The 27,240-nt window shown below is 34.6% G+C and overlaps 1 protein-coding gene across 2 annotated transcripts; it reads right to left on the bottom strand.

Moving 5' to 3' along the window:
• Window positions 1–1,207: 1,207 nt before the first annotated feature.
• LOC113231712 (CTP synthase) lies at window positions 1,208–27,016 on the bottom strand. 2 transcript variants are annotated; one of them, XM_026466191.1, is made up of 10 exons: window positions 26,842–27,016; window positions 26,571–26,741; window positions 19,686–19,903; window positions 14,948–15,112; window positions 13,090–13,211; window positions 11,731–11,985; window positions 8,272–8,564; window positions 6,529–6,757; window positions 5,082–5,170; window positions 1,208–1,796 (listed from the first exon to the last, which is right to left on the bottom strand). In XM_026466191.1, the coding sequence occupies exons 1-10, from the start codon at window positions 27,014–27,016 to the stop codon at window positions 1,699–1,701; spliced, it is 1,815 nt and encodes a 604-aa protein (XP_026321976.1). In that variant the 3' UTR covers window positions 1,208–1,698. The 2 variants fall into 2 exon arrangements, with proteins under 2 accessions (XP_026321976.1, XP_026321977.1); XM_026466192.1 differs by having other exon boundaries at window positions 26,571–26,708; window positions 26,893–27,008.
• Window positions 27,017–27,240: the final 224 nt, after the last annotated feature.

The following is a 27,240-nucleotide window of genomic DNA, read 5'->3' as shown; positions in this document are numbered from 1 at the left end:
AATAAAAACCGTCAATGACGTTGACGTGTCGACCGTGTCATCAAGTGACATTTCTGCCACCCGCTAACGCTGCTAAGTGACAATATATTTTTTTGAGATATCATGAAACACCATAACCCAGTTTTAGAATGTTGAAATTGTTTAATGATATTTCAGCTGTGCATCGTTCCGATAAGTCGACTAAGTTAATTAATTTTGACTGTTTTTAAAAGAGAATTTTGTGTGCTATATTTTTCTATTTAAAACGGATAGTTGACTATTTGTCACTTAGCGGTGTTGTTGTTGCCTTTTAGTTACTGGACGGCAGATTTAAATGGTTTAACAGCGCGGGACATAGTCTTTTAGCCAACCTCATTAAACATTGTTCTATTATAATACAGGACTCGTAATGAATAAATGATAAAACAAAAGTAGTGGATATTTTTCACAGCTCTGCAAAACATGATCAGACCTATTTTTTTAAATAACCTCAATAGCTGGAATCTACCGTTTAAAGTGTAGAAATTGCCATATATAATTATTGAGTCATTTATATGTTCGAACGATAATTTTGAGTGGTACAAGTGACTAATATCACATCATATCATAATATCAAATGGTGCCCTGCGTGCCCTAACATCTGCACGCTTGAGGATTTAATGGCGGCTATTAGTGACGCGGTCGGCGTGGCTGAGTTCTGTGCCACAATAGTATAATGTATATCATTTATACAATAAGAAGTGACTAATAAATTCTATTTTGTTTTTTTTTAATTCGTCGTAATTTTTTATATGAAAATACATGATAGTACTGGAGGTACATCTTTGGGCTCAAGTTGTATGGAAGAAAAAATGGATAGTTTGGTATATTTTTGAAAGATCTTGAGAAGTATGGCTATAACTCTCCGACAGACACCGACAACCGACAGTTCTTTCATTTTTTGTTGTTTTATTTGCTTTGGTGTACCTCAAAAATGCTCTATCATTGGTGACGTACATATTAGCAATCATTATACACTATTATGATATGAATTTTTTTCCTGAGCTCGATCGTTGGTAGGTTTTAAAACTTACCTACAGATGAAACGTTTTTATAAAAACATTCCGCGTGATGCGCTTTAGCGTCAACGAAATTATAACATCTTGTAGTAATGAAAACAGGAATATAGGACCATTGTTATTATGTTTTATATTATATATCTATTTTTTCCACTAACCTAATGAGCGTCAAAAACCGAAAAACGAATAAATAAACGATGGAAATGAATAGCCCCAGCTAATACAGCCGCCCTTTACCCGTTTGGTAAGACCGTTATGTAATTCTCAAAAGAAAAAACTTTTGAGTAGCGCCATAGTTCGTGAGAAAGGTTTCTCTATGCGAGTTTTGTCTAGTTACCATCATGCTAAACCATCATCTATCCTAGTACATGAAATTTGAGAACAGCAATCTAGTTGAATGATATACGCATGTCGAGGTCGACCTTTCCTAACACTTTCAGACATTCGCGTTGTTTATGAGTGTCGGGAGAGGTCGACCTTGACCTGTACATTTTTCAATAATACATTCCCATTCATAGTCCATTCTCTCCATCTAACTTTAAAACAAATATGTAAGAGACAACACCATTTTGAAACTTAATATAAAATTTTAAAAATAATCGCATCAGAATTGACATCCGTGTTCTACTTAAAATTAAAGATGAATTTTAAAATCTACAATTCACTTAACACCGTTAACTGGTTTCTCGCCATTTCCGTTTTCAATAACCGATTTTTCTTCAGCTAAACTAAGAGATGACACTGATATATCATCTTCATCTGTAAACAAGATAAAAAAAACATTGATATAGAAGGGCTTAACTAACAGAGGGCATTACAAGTGACGCAAATAGCGTTACTAAAAACTTTAAAAAAAAAAAAACAACCAATGAGAGATCACAAACCATGATCTCAGTAGTTGATCGAAAAACGTTAGTTAGGCGACCTGTCGTTGGTCAAACAATCTTGACTAAAAGTGTAATCTTTTAAACCATTAAATAACTTGTCAATATACAATCTGAAAAGAACATTAGCTAACTCCCATATAAATTTCTGAAGACATAATTTGTATGCGTCTGTTTTTTGAAAATAAATTGTGAAAAAGAGAGTTTAAATTCCTGAACAAATTTGGTTTTGGGTTTACTCTCGAATTAAAGATATTCTGGTTTGAAATTTTGGATTGTATTCATTATTATATCAAAATAAACTATAGAAGCTTTAAACAGAGTTAATAGAAGCTGAACGGTGAAAGTTTTGAGGAAAATATTTTTTTATAAGGTATGCTCAAAAAGCATGAAGTTAAGCCACGCATAATTTATTGTTTTGTGAAACATGCCATCTATCCCTGATATAAGGAACTTTTGTATCAGTTTTACCATTTTTTTTTCGGGTGTAATAAAGTAGTTAACCTCTTATTGCAAATCTTTCGAATCAGTATGTTTGATATTATATGAACCAACTAAATGTGAACCAATCTATATGTAGGTATTGGAAATCTCTTTTTGGTGGTTAGATGTCGTTCAATCACCTGCTAGTTGTAGATATCAATTCAATTACAGATGTAGTGAATAATCCTTTCCTTTCGTATTTTCTCGGAAATGTTCGTTTTTGTCTTACTACTTCACTCGCACTCAGTACCCCTCGAGACAACGTAGGGAAAGGTCGCATTGCAAGAGGAAGTATCTATATAGAGTAGTTAATACCACAGAAATATATTTATGTTAGATTTTGTGATAAACTTCATGGACTCGTGTATTAATGCAGGCCACCTATATTTTGATAGACCTTTTACATGTCACTCTTGTCTGTCATTTTTGTAAATAATAAACATTGGTTTTATTCGATCCACATTAACAATTTATAACAGACATGCCGAAAGCACTAAGAAAAGGGAAACGTTTAGATCGGCAAGCCTGCGAAGTTATTTTCAATATTTATTTATATTTCTTAACTGAAAATGATAAATTCAAACATACCAACTATACTGCTTACTTTTGTAAAGTCCAAAAACGAGTTTCGGAGGCCAGTGGAATTTCTCAACGAACAGTAAATAAAATATTGCAAAAAGAATACATAAATCAATCTACCTCCAATAGTCCGAAGTCGGCAAAGTTGGGTAGACCAAATAAATTATTTTGTCTAGGTCTTGACGATTTTGACTACAACGTTATACGCCGATTAGTGTATAATTTCCATTTGATATACAAACAAGTACCTACAATTAAAGCCCTGAAGTCCAAGTTATCCGAAGCCATACATTTTAAGGGATGTGACTTTACGCTAAGAAAAATTCTTAGAAAAATGGGATTTCGGTATAAAAAAGTTGAAAACAACAGAAAATTACTTATCGAGAAAGATGATGTTCGTTTAAAAAGAGTAAAGTTTTTAGCCGCGATAAAAAAGTACAGATTGCAAGGGAGAGAGATTGTTTATATGGATGAAACATACATCCATACCTCACATTTGGCAGGTAAAAGCTGGGCTGACTCGTCAGAAAACGGAGTGAAACAGTTAATTTCTAAAGGACAACGTCTTATAATAGTGCACGCTGGTAGTAGAAAGGGGTTTATACCTATGGCATTGTTAATGTATCAGTCTACTGATAAAACAGGTGACTATCACAACGCGATGAACAATGAAAACTGTGAAAAATGGCTTCGTAATCAACTCATTCCAAACTTAGCTCCACATTCGGTACTAGTAGTAGATAATGCTGCATATCATAATAAGTACGTAGAAAAACCTCCTAATTCAAATACCCGTAAGCAAGACATGATTGATTGGCTATCAAAACTTAACGTTCCGATTGATCCGTCATTAACAAAAATTGAAATATATGAAATTATTTGCAAGTACAAACAAGACTTTGTAGAATACTCTATAGATAAACTTATGAACGAATATGGACACAGCGTACTAAGATTGCCACCATATCATCCTGATTTCAATCCGATTGAAAACATATGGTCTCAAATAAAGGGATACGTATCCAAAAGAAACATCAGTATGAATATGACTACTGTGAAACAATTGGTACAGGAAAAGGTTAATATGATTGGTTCCGATGTTTGGGCCAAAGTATGTGACCACGCCATCAAATGCGAAAACGAGTACCGAAAACACGAACCTGAGTTGGAAAATTATATGGCTAGTTTTGTAATCAACGTTCATGAAAACTCTGACGATGATACACCAGAAAATAGTTCTGAATCTGACTGTGATATGGAAGTTGGAAGTATTGTTTCGCATCACACTGTCCACCCCGCTCCTCCTCCTCTTATCCCGCTGTCATAATCGAAGTCGTTCATCCAATCAGAAAATCATATTTATTTATATTAATTTCTCTGCTGGTTTGTTTTGTTTTATGTTGAGGTGTCTTTTTTGTTATGTCATAGTATTTTTAATTAATTAAAAAAAATAATTGTTATAAAAAAGGTCTGCAAAATCCAACTGTAGTTTTGACTTATAGTTAGACTTTTGGGGTTCCAATCCTTATAGAATCATTAGATCATCCCAACCGGAATTTGGTTTTTATCAGTGCGTTTTATTGAAATAAAACGTCCTCGGTAACTAGTTATATTTTTGTTTACCTAAGGAATTCTTTATATGATAGAATCGTGGTGGTTTTAACATCTCAGTGTAATATACGTCAAACGGGCAGTTTGACATTTGACATTGATAAATAAAGTATGCGATTTATTTGATACCTACACGTAATTTAATAATACAGTAATTCATAGACACATCGGCACCATTCGGGTGTTATCGTTGTTCCGAGTTTTGCCGATAGGAAAGGATTATTCACTACATCTGTACATACTAATAACAATTAGTCATTTGAAATTTACTTATTTAATTTTAAATCAACTTAAAATTTATATAATTTTAAATTTTATTTCCAGACTTAGACCAGCCTTTAGTATAATTTGAAGAATATATTAATTTATGAATTTATTTTATTAAAACTTGTAGTTATGACGTTCGAGAAGACGCCAAAGAATTATTTTAACAATAATTTCGCCATTGTTCTTTACCCTTCAAGTATGTGAACTGAAGTTTACTTACCCGAGCTTACATCGGATTGATTCCTGGGACTGAGCCTGCAGCCCTTGGACATGTAACTCTTCAATTTGCCCAGAGACGCTAAAATAAGACTGTAACAAAAAAAAAACTTTCAAATATACAGCCATACTAAGCCAGTTATGACACGAAGACTTAATACAAAAATCTGTAAGAAACATTTATTTATTTATTTATAAAGGACATCCAACAGCATACATTGTAAAACTTAAAAACTAATTTACATGAGCAATAAGTGTTGCCAATTATAGGATGTCACTGAAAAAATGGCATGACGTGACATAGTGAGTTCAGAGTTTATTGAATGCTAATGTAAATTGAAAAAGTAACAATAATTATAACAAAATTAAAAGCTTTAAAAGAATAAAGTTTATAATAATAACAATATTTGTAAAAATTGCAGCAAAATACATTCCAAATTAAAAAAATGATTTGACCATCCAACTGTCACTAGGTGCACTGTGAAAACAGAAAACCCCCACCATCTGGTTTCATCGTTCCTCCCGTGTGGAAGTCCTTAAATCGACTTCGCTGTCAGGTGGCTGGAGAGACAAGTGTAAATGGGGTTTCAGGTATGCTAGTCAAACCCAAAGTGACTGCGGTGCTCCAAAACGTCCATGCAGCACTTACTGTTGTGCCTCTTGTACCTTAATACCTGTACGAGGGAAGATCTCTACGCGGCCACGGATGACGCAGGCAAGGTAGACATACTATTCAAAGTCAATATAGTTCTAAAATAGAAGAAGTGCCGATACGATAAAAAGAAAAGATTTTTTCTTGTGTTCGATCTTTACATACATTTATTTATAAATGTTTAGTAGTAAACTTCGAAAGAAGAAAGAACCGTTGAAAACCGGAAGTCCCCAACTCACTTTTTGGCAGCTTGAAGGATTATAGCTTAAAATGCTCCCCTTACGAGAAACCCGAGCCCGACAGTGTATTCATCCGAAATAATATTATAAATGCGAACGTTTCCACGTCTAAACCGCTGAACTAATTTTGATGTAGAGATAGGTAGGACCTGGGAGAAGGAGATACGCTACTAGAGTCACAAAAATAAATCTTAACGGGGATCAATTAGAGGGCGATAATTTGTATGAAGGAACAATAAAACTATGAAAATTAGTATAATAATAATAACGCACACACTCAACATAACCCTGCACGGGGAACTCTGTGTCGCGGGTGCCATGGACACACACATAGACAACCACAAATTAACGCAAAACTCACGAAAGAAATAAATGTAGGCCATACAAATATTTCCTCCCAGCCCGGGAATCGAACCTGGTACCTGTGCGTGGCAGTCCGGCATGGTAACCGTTCGACCATAGAGGCAGTTAATACAGTAGGCTCGAAGTACTCACAAACGAAGCCACGGGCACCAGCTAGTACATCTATAAATATCAATGATTATTGCAAAATAACATACCCTAAGAATGGTGGACTTGGTGATAGGGGTCGTGACAAGTATTCCGGGTGGAACTGTACGGAGACGTAGTAAGGGTGATTGTCCACTATAGCCACTTCCATACGTTTTCCGGTCTCGTCTTTGCCAACGAAGCGGAGCCCTGCTGCCTCGAGGCGCTCGATGTAGTCCGGGTTCACCTCGTACCGATGTCTGTGTCGCTCTTCAATTTCATCTTTCTTGTATAATTGCGCTGGAATTGAGGTGATAAGTCGTTACAAAAGATGGAAAAAAAATCCAGAAAACGGTCAGAACAGGTTTTTTTGCGACTATTTTAACTCCTAGTAGGGTTAGCGCTGGTGCTGGCGAAAACAGAAAATCGATTGACAAATCCTATTTGCACTCAGAATTTTAAACTACAACTTTTTTTAAATTTAACGATGTCAATACTGATGTCAAATGCTGGGGGTCGATTCTCGTTCTCCGTCCGACATCCGTCGAAATAGGAAACTTCATTCTTTTTTTTTTCATTTATTTTCCAACACAAAATTGTACCTACTGAAATCCCTTTAACGGGTTTATACAATGATGTTATATGGTTTATATGTAGTACGTATACGCATCATGCGTCTTTTAATTTGGTCGAGTATTACTTACTTGACAGTAATCACTTTGGACATATCGCAATGCTATTACAATAGTGTTGTAACTCAAAATATGTGAAATTTAATATAAAAAGATATCTACTTAACTCAAAATGAGATACACTTTATGTGAGCTAGTTCAGGCCAAAATAATCCTTATTAAAAAATATGAAATAATTTTTTCAATTTTATTTTTAAATATATTTAGGACGTTGTTTAAGTGTCTATAATAAACTATAACATATACATAATTTTAATGATTTTTTTCGGGCAGTGTATAATTAGTTTTCCATCGATTCTGAGAAAGTCCTCTTTTTGAGTTAATACACTATTGTATTATCAGTGCAATATATTGGCCGGTGAACGGGAGTACAGGACCAGATACAAGCGTCACAAAATGTCACTCTTTGTATCACAAAAAATGTTAAAAAGCAGATATTATGCGTGGTAAGTACCTACGTTGCAGGACGAAACCTGTTTGCTTACAACGGAGCCAGACGGAGCTGCCGCACTTTGTGGCTCGTAAGCCGTGGACCCCTCCCGCGCATCTGCCCGCTCGTCTTGCGTCGCCCACGCGACACAAATCTCGCAATCGGTATCTTTTTAAACTAAATATAAGTTCTATTTTGTTTGTAGTAAATAATGGAGACTACATTGCACACACTTATCACTATATATGTATCAAATGAATTATTTAAGTATTCTATAAATATAAGAGAACATTACACTACATTACAAAAAAATATACGTATTAGGGTCCACTGAAAATCAGCGTCACAGCCTTTTCCTACAGGTGACATTAACCTAGTGGATTCTTTTACATACGCCATAGCCGCACAATAGTGTTGACTATCTTTATGGTCATTCCATTACCTTACATTACCTTTTACTAAGATTTTATTTTTAATTTATTTTTTTTCTTATTCTATTTTATTTTTGCTTTAATTTAGCTTTATCTTTTTTTTAAATTTCTTACTCTGTATTATTGTGTTGTGGCGTTATGTAATAAATGGTCTCTATTCTGTTCTATATTTTAATATTTGTAAGCTAAATTCCCAGCTCGGATATCACTTGAGATATTATTATGTAGGTTATTATTGATCTTTTTAAAAGAAATACTCACTTATTATACTAGGTTCCAAGAGAGTCTTCCTCTTGCCCAAGCGCATGGTGCCGCCCAGCTGGCCGGGGTGGTGCTCCGGCATGTCGATGACCAGCCGGTCCTCGCAGTGCGGGTCCACCTCTGTGGTGTTGGCGCCCTTCAGCCCAAGTACGTTGCGCGCGTACTCGACCACCACCGCCTGCAGCCCCAAGCAGATGCCGAGCATTGGCTTCTGCGTCTCGCGGCACCACTGGCACGCTTCTATCTTGCCCTCCATCCCCCGGTAGCCGAACCCTCCGGGGATGATCACGCCACTACAATTGGGAATACAAAAATTTGGTATAATAAAGCCACATGTGAACATGAGTCATAATTAATTTTATTACATTAAAGTCATAAAAATAATACAAACACGAAATGAATTGTTTTTATGATACTAAGTGATGGGACGAACAAGTCGTGCGCCTGTTAGTAACCGACACGCCTGTGCAGAACAGTTGCAGTGCTACTCAAAACTTTAAATCGCAAAGATCTGAGGGCACTGCTACTGCGGTCATCAGCCTAAGAAATAAGTTGAAAGCGTCTTCTAGCAACCTTACGAGTCTTTCTATGTGCTTGTTGCAGATCTTTGTTTAGGTTTTTAACGAGTTTTTTGCGGTAGCGCCATCTGTGAAAAATTTCTATCGAAGAAATAAATTTCTCACAGATCTTCAGACTTCGGATCAAAGGCATTTTTTGTAAGTGTTAATAATCGATCTTTGTATTCATAATTATAGCAAACGAGTGGAGTCATTTCACAAAAAAAAAATTGAATGTCATGGTGGTGAAAGATATCAGGACACACAATAAACTTAGGCTCGTATTCCAGAACTCTACTCAATACTCAAGTAAGGAGTTGAGTATTGCCGTGAGCACTGAAAATCATACTCAAGTCCTTGCCATTAGAGTCGTATTTCCAGTGCTTGAAATCATACTCAAGTCTGCTCAAATCCTGACTTGAGCATTGAGTAGAGTTCTGGAATACGACCCTTAATCCCTCTTTTTATTTATTTAAAACTTCCATATAGATAACTCTACATTTTAAGTAGTTAACCATTTAAGCTTATAAGTGCTTAAACACACCACAAAATGTAATGGCAACAATATATTTAAATATTATAATGAAACAAAGGGCAAACCACAGACATATATCTAGATAGACGCCGCAAGTGTACTTCGCGTGCCCAAAGTAAGTGAAATTCACTTATTTGCCGCTGCTACACTTCAGAACGCGCTCGACCGTTATCGTAGACAAACACCAATCAAAAACGCGAAAAATGCATAATTGTGCCATTATAAACTGCAAAAGCACCACAACTGTTTGTAAACGGATAAACAGGGACGTTTCCTTCCATGGGCAAGTGATTTTGTAATCAGAAGATGCATAATTTATTTTAAAAATAATTATTTTGGTTTTGTATGAATTTCGAGAAAACAAATATGCAACCGAGTGTATGCCTCATGTTTTATAATATATTGCGGCTTTTACTTGGTGCGATATATTTGTGATCCTTTGTTAATACGCACTTTTGTATAATGCATTCAGTTTCGTGGTACGGCCGCTTGTGTTTCTTTGGCTAAATTTAACATTTAGTGATGTATAAGTTAGGCAACACTGTTCTCGATTCTGATCGATTTTGAAAACAAAAGGACGAAAATGATTATGACCTTAGCAGTATTATAAAAATATTCTATAACTCTTTTGTTATAACGTTTAGTAATGTTTCGTTTTTTTTTCAGTTTTGTGGTATCTATTATCAGTAGTATCTGTAATTTCGATAATTTTTGCAGCACGTTGCCTTGAATGTGCGAATTAGTGAACAAATAATTACATACGTCGCCGGATATGTAATACGAGTAATACAAAAAAATATTTTGATTGTAATTTACAAAAACCTGGAGTTGGTCATACGTATGAGTTCGTTGCTTTCAAGGACGAAGGTGGTCTAGTTTATCCCACAATATAATAAGCTCATTTTATTGGAAGCTCAATAATTTAATATTTGAAGTCAATTAAAAATTAAAACCTTAATTTTTTTAAGTAATCCACATTTCTTAAAAACAGTAAAATAAAGGACTTAACTATCTTATTCTAGATTTTTTTCTACTATTTTATTATTACGACTACTTGTAATCAACAAATACTTGAACAAAAATTATTATATTTAGAATTACGCGTATTCCGTTTAATCAATCGATTTACAGCGAGAGGAAGGAGGTTTCCATCACTGAATAGCTCTTGTGACGTCATAGTGGCTACAAAAAAGTGGCACGCTTGGTTTTCATACAAATTGCTGTACTTGCGGCGTCTATCTAGATATATGTCCGTGGGGCAAACCAAAAGATAAATCAAATTCTTTGAAATTGCTTACAATTGTTGCAAAAATTGAGAATAGTGGGGTTTATTTTAGAACATATCAGCTAAATCAATTTTGTAACGGTTCAAATTCAATGTCTAAATCATGCGATTTGGAAAAAAGCCTTGGCAAAAAGCGACAGGACCAAGGTCAGTTTTAGAATATGGTATGGCGAAACGCTTTATTTATTTATTGCATCATGAGTACAGAGAATGATATCTCATATAAACATGGACCGTGTTAGGGTATTGCAACCTAATTATTAATTTTATATATACTTAACTCTTAGTACCAAGCTCATGGTGTACTGTGCCATATTGAAGCCGATATGGCTCTATGGCATTCAGTTATGCGCCACTGCCTCCAAATCAAACATCCAATGCCTTCAAAGAGTCCAAAACAACATCCTTCGAACTATTAGTGGTGCCACATGGTACACCAAGAATACTGAAATCCACGAGTACCTAGATATTCCAACGATTGTAGAAGTGATAAACGTATATAGACGTAAACACAGGGAACGACTCAATACTCATCGTATAAAATAGGACTATAACGAAATACGAATCCTCTCGCTAAAGCACTGGTTGATGGTGGCAACATTAAGACACTGAAACGACAGCACGTGTTCGATGACTAGGAGAGGCTGAAGCAGTGGCTTCCTCGCTCTCAAACGCCAAAATACACTCAAACAATTTAATTATAGTCTGGCGACTGATTGCAAATAATGAATGTGTGTGTGTTTGCGCGCGCGCGTGCTTGCGTGCGTGTATATATGTATGTATATGTACACACACACACACACGCAAGCACACGCGCGCGCGCACACACACACACACACACACACACACACACACATACATACACACACACACACACACACTTAACTATACACACTTAATTAACAATTTCATACTTTAATAAAGACTATTTAACTAGTCTTAACAAAAGTAATCACTTAAAAATGACTAATTATGTATGTATATTAGAAGAAACTATTCTGGGCAACTTTTGGACTAGAGCGTATCTAATAATAACTAATAAATCTAATAAGTGAGGACAATCCATCTCTTTTTACACTTACTTGCTCTTACAAAGATCCTGCCACGCTCTGTGATAACTAACAGGGTTGTTGATTTTGGTTTGTTTCTCTAAGTTTTCCGCTTCAATGTACGTCAGGTTCAATTTGCTTCCGGCGGCGATGCTGGCATGCTGCAAGGCTTTCGTGACGCTCGCGTAACTGTCTTCTAGTTTGGTGTACTTTCCCACTAGTGCTATGTTCACTTCTTTACGCAAATTGTCTACACGCTTCGCTAGGTTGCGCCATTTTTGCATGAACCTGTAATTAGACATATAACACTTTGAACAAAAGTTGAACTCACTCACTCACAGAGGACTGTTAACCCTCATACTACAGATCGTAACTTTGAAAAAGATCAAATTTCGTCTTATATCCAGATGGCGCTGTAGATTTTTAATGTTAAAAATGAAAAGGGGGCCGGTATGTAGGTTTCGCCTTTTCCTTTACCGTTCTTTGTCGATATAATTATGTAAAACTATGACAGAGGTTAATGCTTCTATATTTACGTCAACTACTTAGCACGCTTTGATAAGAAATAAATTAAAAATTCGTTAGTGTGTTTTGTTTTTTTAAGGTTGGCAGTAGTATCGATTCAGGGAAACGCAAATGCAATCAATTTATGGGCATCTGGCTGTTTATCTATTATTACTATTTAATCTCTAAACAAGAAAATGTTGCAAAGTATCTTGTATAATTTAGTAGCGATATAAAATGCATACCGTCAAAGTTTAAAGAGTATACAAACGTCGACTAATTTTACAACTCTAGAATTAAATGAATTTCCTGTACTTTTTTTATTTTTAACGAAAGAGATAGATGCTCTGAACTTAAAGTCTAGTTGGTGTCTGGCCGAATCGACGCTAATTTAATAATACTTCAGAGAGGAAAGCATGTAAAAGCCAAAGAGCAAAGCTCACAAAGTTTATGTTTAAAAAAAATCTGACAGTAGGCTTTTTTGAGAGAGAAAATAAATAAATTCTGTTATTATTTGGGTAATTATTTTAGATTGTCGCCTCTATTGTGCGATAAAAGACAAATATTGTTTTTTCGTGGCGGGTCACTTCCAGCACAATGCTAGTTTTTGAACCCGAGTCCCTGACCCCGGCCTATGCCAGAAGAGTACCACCTTTCCCATTTAAAAATTATAATACATTATTGTTTTAACAGCAACATTGATTAAATAAACTTAGTAACGAAATAACTTTATTTTTGGCACAAAGATCATAATTACGCGAAACTATTTATGTATAACGAGCACTAATTTATATAGTCACGGAAGTAAAATACAGATGTGGCCTATTGGGCAAATGTTCTCCCACTGGGCTACCTCGTTGGATATGATTACTGTATACTGTGACTTACCGTCCAGGCCTTGGCATGCTCACATTGAGCTGTAACCGCTCGTTCAAGTACTGCACGATGCCTTGCGATTCCATTAACAAAGGTACGTGGTACACCGAGCCAAGGTCGTGCACACACATTACCTATAACAGAGAACGGTTTAATTTTACAGATCGTACACTATTAATTATAGTCGGCTACAAGTTAACATTTGAACGGTACTGAAAGAATGATCAAAGTCACTCAAGGAGAATTATAGGACTTTTTTCTTATTTACAATTTGGAAAAGTTTTATTTGTGAAAAAGACATGCACAAATTGATGCTTTGTAGAGTAGCAGCATATCTTAAAATCACCTAATTCATCTGGAGGATAGTTAAAAAATCTAAGGTCTATCTGGCGCGAAAAGCTGACGAATTGTATACTCAATGTTGTCACGTGATTAGTTTAGAATTTAGCTCATTCTCAAGATAGCTATGCAAAAAATAAATATATAAATTTACAATTTTGGTTTATGTCATTATTTTTTAACAGCAGAATTGCTACCTGAATATGTATAACGTTATGTAATCCATTTTAACAAAAATAAAAATTACAATCATCCTATTTCCTTTTCTTACCAATTAGATCCAAGCATTTTTTTTATACCTAGCAGTAAAAGCTAATTTTTTAGGGCATTAAACTTCACTGAACTTTTTCTGATTTAGGCTAAATACGTTCAGCGTTAACAAACTAGATGACGGTATTAATTCAAAATACGTTTTAGACGACTTTGATAATTCTTTCCCGAGTCTCTTCAATTGTTGTTGTACACAATAATGATGAGCAGGAAGAGCCACTGCCTGCCCCAATGGGAGACGGACGTGATGGTATGTTACTCCTAGATATAGAATGATGTGAGTTGTCAAAATTTTCGCGTATAATAAACCTATTACAGCTTTAAACTGATGATTTAGATCTTTATTCAGTCCGAATCAATAAAAAAAGTGCAAGGCTTGATCACTTCAGATGATAATAAAAATTGAAGTAAATTAATTTCCTACACCGCGAACTCGGTGAAGATTAAGGCATCGTTCACATGGCTTACCGAATAAACAGTTGTGCATACATTATATGATAGAACCTTTCACACGTCGTTTGTACTGCAAAAAAACGCACACCGTTAAATACGTTTATCGAATGTACACGGGACTTGTCAAGCAAACTGAATAAACTTTGGTATTCGGATTACAGTAGCGCATTGTATTACACCATCTCCTTCACATGGTGCGATGTCATACTTTCTTTATTGAATAGCAGCCGAACCGAACCGTCTTTATTTATAGTAAACTTGAATTCCCCAAACGTTTTAACAATTGTAAATAAATAAAGTAAGTTTCTGTCATAATTTCTTAGGTTTTCGTGCCATTTTTCGTACGTATGTTGTTGTACGCACTGCTTCGTGTTTTGTAGGATGAAACCAATTCCTGTTACATCGACGGCGAAACCGTTGGCTTTCTACTATACCGGTATAAAAGTGCAACAAAGCGTCGATCCATCATTGACGTGTACTCAGCGTGATTATAGTATGAATCCTGAATATAGTAAGATTTCGGTTAATAATCTACATGCAGTACAATGCCATGTGAACGCAGCCTTAATTGTGCAAAATAGGAGCGTAAGTGTTGAAACTTATTGCAGTTAAATTTTCCCACCCTATTTCTGCATAAAAGTAAAAAACACAAATACAACCACCAGACCAGAACTAAATTAGAAAAGTCCGTTTCCAAATACATTGGTCCTACCGGGAATCTTTTTATCTAACGCCTACTACAGTCCGTTGTTAGTAATGGCAACGTATTTTAGTTTAAAATATTATAATATTTTGATAGATAACTCACCTGCTCGGGTCCTACGTGACAGAAATTTGAAATTTTTTCCTTCACTGTGTGATCAATAGGCTTCTCTGACCGACACAATATTAAATCGGGAGACAGCCCCAAGCCTCGCAGTTCGCGCACCGATGATTGTGTCGGCTTTGTCTTTGCCTCTCCCGTTGATTTTGGCTAGAACAGATTTCTATCGACATAAGATAAAAATAATAGTAAAAACATTTAAGCACTCTTTTTTTAAAGACTTAAAAACCAAATTATAGGAAAGTAATATGCACACATCAAAAGGGATCAAGCACGTTTTTGCTAATTACTGAACATCAGGTTCTTTAATGTATTTTTTAAGGTCAATGGTTTTTTTTGGTCAATTTAATTTTCCAACTCAAAAAAAAAACCAAGTGTTAAAAAAACATTTTAAAACCCGGTTGTCAGTAATTGGTACAAAAGTACTTGATCCCTAAGACACTTTTGATGTGTATTTGTACATACTTATTTCTTGTCTCATTATCAGATTGTAATATATCGTGTGTTATAAATTTATAATATTTAGTCATTGACTTACAATTATATGGACGTCGGGTCCGCGTTAAAAAGTGTCCGAACTTATAGGGCGTTAAAATCGTATACAGAGCGTCATTCACGCTTTAGTCTTCGTTTGTTCGACTGACAGCGAAGCAAGCAAAATTAGACAGTACTGCGATGACATTACAATTTAAATCTAACGTTTTAGCCTTTTCATATTCCTTTACATGTCACTACGTTTAAATAGGTTGACTTGGGACATTTTTTTCGTGGTTTTTGTATTAGACCGGTCGTCCATTTATTTGTAAGTCAATGTATTTAGTTATCTTTTTCGTAACTCCTGTCACCAAAAGTCAAGGCAGCCACTTCTATTTTTAACTCCGGACGCAAAAAGAGGGGAGTAAGTTTGAAGCACTTGTCTGTGTATTTCTGTTTTTGTGAGTATTGTACGTCCGTCTATGGCATCGTAGTTCCCAAACGGACAGACAATCTCAAAGCGTTTTTTATTCTATTTAAATCGGGATGGTTCTTAGCAATGTTTGATCATCATCTGATCATCTGCTTACAGATCATCAGTTCTTTTCCGAGTTAACGTAGGGATATTAGTCATAAAATAAATATAATTAATTAAATTTAACTTCCATTTCGATACCTCGAATGAACACTACGCCAACTTAATATTTTTGACATCTCTGTTTTTATTTTGTTTTTACAAAATTCGTTTTTTTTCCGAATTTGTTTTTTTTTGACAAACTTCGGGGAGCCTAATAGTAGTAAATAAAATGTTTACAGTATTGCTGTTTACAGTGAAAACAGAAAAGACCAAAAAATTAAGTTGGCGTAGTGTTCATCGGAGGTATCGATTTGTCCAAACGACTTGAAATTTTTCATATTATGTAAATCCGATGACGTTACGATAATATGGTAACCTTGATTTGATGCTGAAACTAGGACAGAGTGCAGACTACTCAACTCCTCAAAAACTTACGGTAAAACTACACAGGGCTTATTATACTCCGTCCGTCCAGCCATTAATTTAATTTTTGACATATGCTTGCCTCCGAAGTTACTTCCTGGCTTAGACTATGAAAACCAAAGGACATGTTATATTAACATATATAAATAAGACGTTATATGTTTAAGATGCATTTAGACGTTGAAAACATAAACATTTTATTGTCTTTGTTTAACTACTGCGTGCCGTCGTAAGCCAAAAGAGATAGCACTACATTGATTTATGTCAAACACGGGAATCGAAAATACGAAACGTCATCTTAAATGCCAACTGTCTTCATTTTATCATTTTTGGAGTATCCTTTGACATCCTTATCCGGTTGTCAAGGGGAAATACATCAAATGTCAAAACCAATGTTTGGCCAAATGTTTTAGTGAATTATTCGCATGAATTGTAATAAAATGGACTAAAATATTGACAGTGAGAACAATTAAGTATTGATAAAAATGCGTTGCTGCAGCTTTAAGGTGTCCGGCATTAGAAAAAGCGGAAATCAACCAAATGTTACATTACATCAACATATATTACTTTTCTGCCTATAAATCATACAACAGCCGAAATATCTCATGTAATTAGACTTATTTAAGTAGTTTATTCATAAAACTTACCGAATTTTGCTTTGTTTACTTTAGATTGCCTGTTTGTTAGTATATTTTGATGATTGTTGATAACGATTATTTTGAGATAGTGTTGTTCTTGTAAACAGATATATTATCGATATTCTGTTATTGAAACAATTCACTACGAGGATTTTATTATTTCATTATTATTATTTTTTAAGTTTACCTACAAATAAAAAAAGAAAGAAAGAATGGTTGGAAATTACAGGACTGCCGAACATAAACATTGGATCAAATACCATCGTCGTTTGTTCGCTCCATTCAAATTTAAACAGAACTTTGAATGTAACTAGATTACATGATAATGCAATTCCATCGTTACATTTATTGGTAAATAACTTTATATATAATTTTGATTAAAATGGCTTTACATTACATTACTTTGATTACAGTAAACTACACAAATTTGCAAACATAAAACACAGTAACAACAGTTTCAACGATAAAGATATTGACTTATCTATGATTGTGGTCAACACTAAATCCGCCATTTGTGATGGACATTTTTGGTTTAGGTAGGCACGTTTATTCCATAAATAAGGCAGCTCCTTTCCTTTATTTTTTTACTATAATGAATCGTCGGATTCTTCTCCGTATGAACGGGAATCATCACTTGAATTCTTAATAACATTAATTATTAATTCTTGAGCACACAAATTGTCAAACGCAACATCACCATTATCGTCATGCCAATCAGACGATATATTATTTTTGGCACCCGCTCACATTCACGATTAAAACATCTTCATGAATAAAGTCGATTGTTATAAAAAATCGAGTCGGAAACGCATTAGGACATCACTAATGGATTAGAATTCGAGCTGTCAAAAGTTAAATAAATGGTTGGACAGAGTATAAATTGATATCGACGAGTTGTTAGAATACAAATGGTGACTTTTGGAGTACACTGTTTTGTATCGGGGGTTTACGTGTTGTCGTGGTTATATACTTTAGTGCTATATAGAGTAAGGGGTGTAAAGCACGGCACAATAATAATATACATTAAAAACATGAAATGTTTGACATTTTCAAAGGTTTATACAGGATTATTTTTAAAATACTAACAACCTCCCAGGTCTGTATTACTAACATCATAAACAACTTTTGCTTCATGACTTTAAATAATTCATCAGATTTTACATTCATACAAAAATAAATAGATTTAAATAGATCACTCTAAACGGTAATAACTCTGTGCAAGACGGGGGTGGAAGTCGTCGCGGAGGAGGACGCTTGCACGTTTGAACTTATTCTACCAGATAGACCTTAAAAACACACCTTGAACAGTGTCAGATAGTACGACAAAAACATAAAAGTGTATTTTTTAAATTTATTATGTTTTAACAAAAGTTATCATTTATGATGTTGGTAATATTGTCCAGCGAAGTTGTAAGGTATTTTAAAATTAACCCTGTCAATGCATTTGTGTATTTGTTTATATTTTATACATACATTCATGCTCCAAACATGCTGCATTCCCGAAAACAAAACTAATATTTAATTTAATAATATCTTATTTAGAATCGAAAACTAGTTTCGGTGTGTAAATTACAAACAGAAATAAGAGGCAAGGATGTATGTTTCGACATAATGTTGGAACAGTGAAAGCGTAGATTTTCTCTACGAAGGTCATTGGAACATAGTCTACTGAGCTGGTCTTGCAAAAAATTCTTCAAGTTTCGAGCACTCGATAAAGAAGACCTACAAACCACCGGCCTTGTTTGTTAAGTTAGTAAAAAAAACCAAGCAGAAAAAGCAGGTCACCGACGACGACTCGCATCTGGCCTACTAAAATTCTGACTTGAATAAGTACCGTAATAGCCACAGCCGTTAATCAGGTATCTTCTATGACAATTATGACATTATGGTACTTTTGAAATTTTAATAATAATCAGAATTGCAATTCTGGGGATATTACACAGAATACCCAAGCTGAAAACATTAAATCTTAACTATCTTAATAAATTCGACTTGGAATCGAATCCGGAACATCCTTGCATTCTTCTAATAACATTAATAGTACCAAACTATCACATCAGTTATCTGGTCTTTAACTAGGAAAATCCCTGTCTATGAGTACAAGAGCAACGGTGTCAACTCAGTATATCTAGACAAGGACCAATTTTAAAAAGTTCGTCTCCCAGGTCCTACTATGAGGAGAACCCGGGTTCGATTCCTGAACCCGGGTTCTCCTCATCTAGCTCTGACAGTGTTAACAGCTAGGCCACCGTGGTCATCAACAAATTGAATAAATAAAGAACTCTTTTATAAAAGAAAAACCGACGTCATAAGTTCGTGGAATTGCTATTGTATTTGCCAAGTTTTATTGAAATCGGTTACCGGAAAGTGCGCGAAACCGATTTCATCCCCTAGTTTGCCACCCTTAGAGGCGGAATATTTTCTTCAAATTTATATGGGACCAATACTGGGGTACTCTCTTTCGAACAAAAAAAAACTATAAAATCGGTTCATAAAAGCCGGAATAATCTCGTAACATACATACAAAAAAAAAGGAAAATACAGTTGAATTAAGAGCCTCCTCCTTTTTTTGATGTCGGTTAATAATGGTAGAAGTAAATGTATCACTCACCATCGGTACCAGTGATACATGAGCAACACAAAAGTTCTCTCTCTTCACTCGGAATTGAAATTGTCGAAACGCCTCAACAAACGACATGCTTTCGATATCTCCAATCGTCCCACCAAGTTCTACTATGCATACTTTAGGTGGTGTTTTCTCTGGAGTCACCGGGATTTGTGCTACTCTTTCTACCCATTCTTGAATTGCGTCGGTTATATGTGGAATCACTGCAGCAAAGAAAATAGAATAAAATTCATTTAATATTAATATAATACAATACCTTCGAGTATATAACCAGAAATAGAGACGAAACGTCCTTTAATTTGTTTGAAAGCTATTCTGCCAAATCATTACGGTGACAACTGCGCTTCGATTGGCCAGCCCGAATTCGAAACAATTGACGGGTGTCGTCAATTATTTCACTTCAAATCGACCAGTTTAACTTGAGATTTGCAATAATGGATGAAAGTTGAAAAATTACATAATGATTTAATATTTAAGTACCGATGAAATGTGATTCCGTTTGTTTTGTAATTAGATGGTTTGCTATTTTTCCCACATCACCGAATGGAACAGCCGCCCATAGTTAGAGATATTATCTTTATTACAATAAATTCAGAATATTGTTGGAATATACGGAGACGTGAACACAGGTCAGTTGTTGGCGCTGTACTCTTTCAGCTTTCTAATTTGTAATTTCAGTGCATAAAGTTGTATAAGGCCCATTTGCCTGATGAGTTGCCAGGGATGGATGGCCCTTATTTCGTCTCTATTTCTGGTTATATACTCGATGTACAATACCTATATCAATATTAAAAAGTTTTTAAATATTGGTCTTGTCGGCCTTACAATGCATCTGTCTTCAAAATGACCAATTGCTGTGTAAATGATACTATTATTGTACATTGATATTAATGAAACTTGGAGCAGTGGTTTAAATTATATGTAACTAGTATCAAACACAGTTAACAAAAGTTAATAATTTAAAACAGTAACCATAAACTATACATATGTATAGTATATTATAATAGTAGGCAATAAGAATAATTAAATTTGTAAGGCCAAATTAATATGTTTTACAGTACAAAAGGCTTATTCACAATAATGTAATAATAATTTCTCTACAACAAAGGCTTAGCAGAACAAAGGGATGTTTACATTAGAAATGCCTAATAGAAAATAGTTTTGCATACCACTGGCCCTCAATATAAACAATATAATGTTTAATGAACTCTAGATTGTGACTTGAACTAGAATAACAATACAAAAGTAATGAATGACTAAAGAGATCTAGTAAGTGAAACTATGTAATGAAGAAATGACCCACTTAGTATGGTTTAATTTTTAATTAATTAATTATCATCATTCATCATGGTCATTGTCAACCCAGTACACGTCTCACTTCTGCGATTTTGGCTATAGCCATTTATCAATGACATTGTGATTGGTAATAAAAGATTATTATTATTTTGGTCATCTATTTGACTGTCTGAAATTGTCTGAGGGGATGAGTGGCGTCTCTCTTAAGAGGGTCCTGGCAGAATTTAGTAGCAGTAGAGTTCCTTGTGAAAGAGTTCATCCAGGGAAGTACTACCACCTTACCTATTTCTGCCACCAAGCAGTAATGTCAGCATTACTATGTTCCGGTTTTGAAGGGTAAGGGTGCTGGTGAAATTACAGGCACATGGGACTTGTCAACTTATGTCTCGGGGTGACGGGTGCAGTGGCAGTGCCCCTCAGATCTTAGCGATATAAAGTTCTGAGTTGCAGTGCCACTCAGAGCCGCTGAAAAAAAAAAAGAATACCATGGCCATGGGCAACCTCAAATATTTGCTGAGCCAGGGCCTTTTCATTGCCTTGACTTCCAAAACTAGGTATTTAGTTTAATTAGTTTTATGTAAAACTGTATGTTATTTTAGTTATTAAAACTTGTTAATAATAGTGTTAGTTTTAGTTGATCTTAGTAAATAAATAATTATGGAAATAAATAAAGTTTTTTCTATCTATCTACTTTAAGGTGCCTACAGAATTGCTAGTTTTTTCTCTCTGGAGGCCATTGCCACTATAGTTCACAACCAGTTGTGAAAAACGATTCAATATTCTTTATATGCACATGTTCTCTTTTTTTATATATTTTATAAGTGTGCATTTGACCTCCATCTCATCTGATGGAAAGTGACGATGAGGTCGACGATGGAGCATGCACACCTAAAATGCTTATTCACTCTCGCCTTGAAAAAACCCAAGTTATATAACGTTCAGGGAACAAGTCTGCAGGCAGGGAATTCCACTCAATAGCCGTTCGCCATATAAATGTGGAAGCGTTACGCTTCGTGTGAATCTTTGCAATATCCACAACATAGTTCTCGGCTAGACATTATGATTACTATGTATCACAACTAGTGACGTCAAAAGACTTTATTTTCCTAATTTACAACCAACCTTTATTATTCGTTTGCAAACACTTCTATGTTGTCAACGACTGACAGTGCCGATCTACAAAAAATACGATATCGATCGTCTGTTTCTTACAAATATACTCGATTTTTGGTAATCAACAATAAAATACGATGGCGAACAATCAGTTACTTATAAATTAACTTTTGTTTGACACACGTGTCGATCATCAAAAAGGGAACAAATATATAGGCATCTATAGACTCCTCTTCTTCCATGGTTTAAAAATTAAAACTTTTTTTATAAGGTATTCGCCGGCAATTTTACACAGCCGTTCGGGATCAGAAACTCAGGTTCAAGAGCCGGCGAACAATACGTGTCGTGACGAACAACACCGCTTTCTGCATTGGCGCTGGAAACGACACGTCACAAAAATCCAGCCACCTCAAGTTGTTAGGGGTACTGGATTAACCTGATTGCGTTATTACTATTGTAATCTGTCACCTATTCAACATGCATGTTTTCCTTCTAATATGCATAAAAAAGATATATTTAAGTTAAAAAGCAAAAAATGGTATTTTAACTTACAACAACTTACGTGTGAGGTATCGATTTATTATTTAGATTAAAAATAATATTGGAAACGGGAATAAGCGCGATAAAAATCAGTTCCGACTTAGTTCGTGATAACGGTCTATGGAACCAGATCAAAATGTTGACACAATAGGTAATAGGAAATGAATTTTCCGGATTTAAATCGCGTGTATTTGTTTTTTCAAACAAACCAACGTTTAGGGTCATTTACAGGTCCCATGGTCACGCTTGTAACGTTTGTTTGAAAAAACAAATATACCTCCGCGAATTAAAAATCCGGAAAAGTAGTCTCATTTCCAATGTGTAACAATCGCGAAAACCTAAGAACTCAACCATAGGTAATAATGTAATAAGCCAGACAGCCTCAATAGTTAAATTACTTCGTAAACAGCTTAATCAATTGCGATAAATTTGATTGTTTATAAATGTATTTATCCAATTTCTGTATAAACTTTTTTGTCAATGAAAGATAGTATTGTGTGGATACAGTTCGCATTACTACTAACCTCAGAGGTTTAAAATGCGATTAGAAACATTGTTGTGTTGAACCTTTTAAATGATAAATAAATTTTTGAAAAGTTTCCTGGTCACACACTAGGGAATTTTCTGTGTACCAGAACAATGGAGTGGAGTTCACTCCAGCGGACTATCCACAACAACCAGATCAAAAAAATTTTTAAAAGTTTATTTCTTAAATTGGTTCTATAGGGAATCAAAAACCGGGATACCCTCATCCAGCTCTCACAGTGCAAACCATTGGGCCATCAAGGTTGTTATAATCGTCGTTATAACAGGTGTGAAAATATGTATCTATTAAATTTTATCGCATTTATCTTCTTTTGCAATGTTAGTATATATAAAGAAGTTTAAAAGCGTTTATATGTATACAGAAAGAGTACTCTGCTACTAACCATAGCATATTTTTTCATTTAATTAATTTTTTGATTTACCAAAATTAACGCAAAAACACATTCATGAGTCATTTAAAGGGAAACATTTTGAAAACTCATACTAATAAGTTAATTAACACACTATAATAATAATCTCACTACAGAGTACTAAAAAAATCGACCTGAAATGTATGTGGAATTACATCTATTTGCCAAGTTTTATTGCAATCGGTTAACGCAAAGTGCTCGAAACCGGATTCATCGCCTAGTTTGCCACCCTTAGAGGTGGAATATTTTCTTCAAATTAAAATGGGATCAATACTGAGGTACCCTCTTTCCAATAAAAAAAAAAGAATCAGTACAATATATAGATAGGTTTGCAAATGTCAGAGTTATCGCGTAACGTACATACAGAAAACTCTGTTTTCAAACTCTGTGTTTTTTTCGTATTGAGAACCTCGTTTTTTAAGTTGGTTAATAAAAAATTGGACAATGAAACTATTTTTAACCGATTTTCAAAAATTAGTATGTTCTCAATTCGGCTGTTTTTTTTATATAAAGAAGGAGGCAAACGTGCAGACGAGCCACTCGATGGGAGGTGGTTATTTTCTCCCATGGCCATTTGCAACATCAGTTTTTGAGAACCCTGTAAACACGCTTTTTGAAGAACCCCATATCAAAGCGCAAAGGAAATACCTCAAGAGGAAGATCATTCCATTTTTTATCGTGTGTATGTTACGCGATTACATTAGTGAACCTATTTCGATGATTTTTTTTTTGTTGGAAAAATTGTACCTCAGTAGTGGTCCCGTTAAAATTTGAAGAAAATATCTCACCTCTAAGGGTGGCAAATTAGGCGATGAATCCGGTTTTTCCGTTAACCAACTTCAATAAAACTTGGCAAATAGACAGAAGATTCTACAAACTTTTGAAATCGATTTTTTTCATAAAAAAGTTATAACTGTTTGGATTTAAAATTGTGTAATTTGTTTTATCATTGAGACGCCAATGTCAATGTGATCATTAGAAGTGTAACCGTTTACACACCCGAAACGTTAGCTTGAAAAACAAATATTGGCGATTTCAGTTTTTTTTAAGTAGAGTCATATCCCATGTGTGGCAATCTTTGTAGCAGTAAAGCTCCTTTTATTCGTCCAAAAAGTACTGCCACCTTACCTATTTCTGCCGCCAAGCAGTAATGTGAGTGTTACTGCGTTCGAGTTTTGAAGGGATGCTGGTGAAATTACAGGCAATTTAATACTGCCATCCGCTGACTAAAATGCGTCTATGTAACAAATTATTTTTTTGAGAAGTCGAAAAAAATTATAGCCCAGTTATAGAATATTGAAATGGTTTAATGATATTATGCATCATTAGGGTAAGGTCCGATACGTCACACACATTGACTAATGTTAACTGTTTTTAAACAGAGAATTTTGAGCTCTATCTTATGCTATTTAAAATGGATATTTGACCGCTTGTCACATAGCCGCGTATTAGTTAGTGGACGTAAGAATAACCTAGGAAAACATACCAAATTTTTTAGGGTGAGTTGTATGAATGTAAAAATGGAATTTTAAATCTGAATATTGTTTTATATAATGGTAGATAAACTTAGAGACAACATAAAATAATAACAATAATACCCTATCTATCACATTATCAGCTTTTTTAATACAGCCAATAAATATATTCACAAATGAAAAAAGAAATTGAGTAGTAATTGTTAATAAATTAATAATTGTTCACTCATACAAACAACAAAATTTGTGCAGTCTTCTAGTGAAATTATAATAAGATGATAGTCATTGGGAGAACAGTTGCTTATTAATTCAGAGATCAATGATTCAAATAAAATAAAAAATAGTCTTCTTAACGAAATTGTTAAACATTGGAAATGACTGCATTTTTGCAAATATACATTTTTTCAAAACAAACGAATATTTGTGGCCTTTAACAGGTCCCACAGTCATGGTTGACTCAGCTCACTTGGATGATGGCCGGAAATGTTGGTTTCTTTGTACATGTGGTTAAGATGTGAAAAAAAAAGGAATTCATTTCAAGACCAAAACATTCAGAGTCAGGCACAAACTATATAAAACCTGAATCTCAGCATTGTTGTGGATGCATGAACTTATTATTGTATAATATTTTATATTAGACTGTAATTTCTAAGTTACATATGTTTGTGATTTTGTTTAGCAGAAACACCTTTCACAAATGGCTAAGGAATTTATATGATAAAAACAACAGCACATTGAAAGTTTTATTTTAGTTTGATGTTGTCAATGTAATAAATTAGTACTTCAAAATGGGAGATTTCAAACAATGCTTTTATAAATAGGAACTGAGATCCTACTGCACCCAAGTTAAAAATAAGATAAAAGAAAATTATACATAATCATCACTTGGAACATAAACATTCTAATTATTTTTAATGCACTTATCTATAAATAGTCGTAACTGTTCACCCAAAACATGAGAAAATTTGGGAATGTAAATAATAATTCTCTGAACTCTAAGTCTAAACGTAGATGTGAATGCAAATACAATGTGATTTATATTAACCCTAATACCCAGGAGCAATCACACTGGTGTTATTTTTTCTTGTATGAAATTTAATTGAAAAAAGTTCTAATTAGTGGTGGACTTTAAATATTAATTACTGGTAATGAATTCCAAGTATTATGTGTGTAAAGAGGATAATTCCTTACGAGCCTCACTAATAACTAAAGGTGAGATTTATAAGTTTCTAAAATCAAAATTTTTGAAATCCAAAGACAAAACCATAAAACTAGTGATAACGTTACATGTAATGGTAGAATTACTACATACTCCTGGTTTATTATAACTCTTTATCGTATAAGTATCATAAGCTACTAACTTGCAAGCATCCTAATCCATCCTAATAAAAAAAAACAATAATATCATCACGGTTTGAGAAACTAGCTAATTGTAGCTGGCAAAAAAACTATGTTAGAAAATAGGAGATGCTAGCGCTCAAACCACTCACCCTGCACAGTCTTGCCGAGATAATCGCCTTTCCTCTCCCGCTCTATAACCTGTTGATAAATCTTGCCTGTCGTGATATTATTGTCGCGGTGCAGCGTGATGTCCAGGAAACGCTCATAGTTGCCAAGATCAAGGTCGACCTCCCCGCCGTCATCCAGAACATAAACTTCACCTAGAACGTAAAAATAGACCACATCGAAGCGCCAATTCCTACGCAAAATAAACACACAAAAAAAAGCAATGATATTGAAAGAAATGATAAATAAACTTACCATGTTCGTAAGGAGAAAACGTTCCAGCGTCTATATTGATGTAAGGGTCGATTTTTATAGAAGTCACATCAATACCACAGCTTTTCAAAATCGTGCCAAAGGAACTTGCGATGACACCTTTCCCTACGCCACTTATCACGCCTCCAGTCACCAATATGTACTTCATGTCGGGCATTTCTTATGTTTTGGCTGATAATATAGAATTCACAAACATAAATTAACACAAGTAATAGCAAATTAACTTGTTAATTACTAAATTGAGCACAAAACATCACATGTGCGCGTGTACCAAAAATCATCTGCGCGCGCCATGTGTTTTAGAGATGCGCATTGCGTACTTAAAGAAAGCAAATAATATGTAGTTACACAGATCGATATTTCATTTCCTTACATAAATAA

The sequence above is a fragment of the Hyposmocoma kahamanoa genome, unplaced genomic scaffold (assembly GCF_003589595.1).
Source record: "Hyposmocoma kahamanoa isolate Upper Pololo Valley unplaced genomic scaffold, ASM358959v1 66, whole genome shotgun sequence".
Classification (NCBI taxonomy): Eukaryota; Metazoa; Arthropoda; class Insecta; order Lepidoptera; family Cosmopterigidae; genus Hyposmocoma; species Hyposmocoma kahamanoa.
The sequence above is the reverse complement of the archived record's forward strand: the minus strand, read 5'-3'. Positions and strand labels throughout refer to the sequence as shown.

Excerpts from the sequence above, each read along its gene's own strand:
- LOC113231712 (XM_026466191.1), bottom strand. The coding sequence starts at position 27,016 with ATGCCCGACATGAAGTACATATTGGTGACTGGAGGCGTGATAAGTGGC. Across the intron at positions 26,742-26,841 it reads GTTTTCTCCTTACGAACATG|GTGAAGTTTATGTTCTGGAT; the intron begins GTAAGTTTATTT and ends TTTACGTTCTAG. Across the intron at positions 13,212-14,947 it reads GTCACGTAGGACCCGAGCAG|GTAATGTGTGTGCACGACCT; the intron begins GTGAGTTATCTA and ends TCTCTGTTATAG.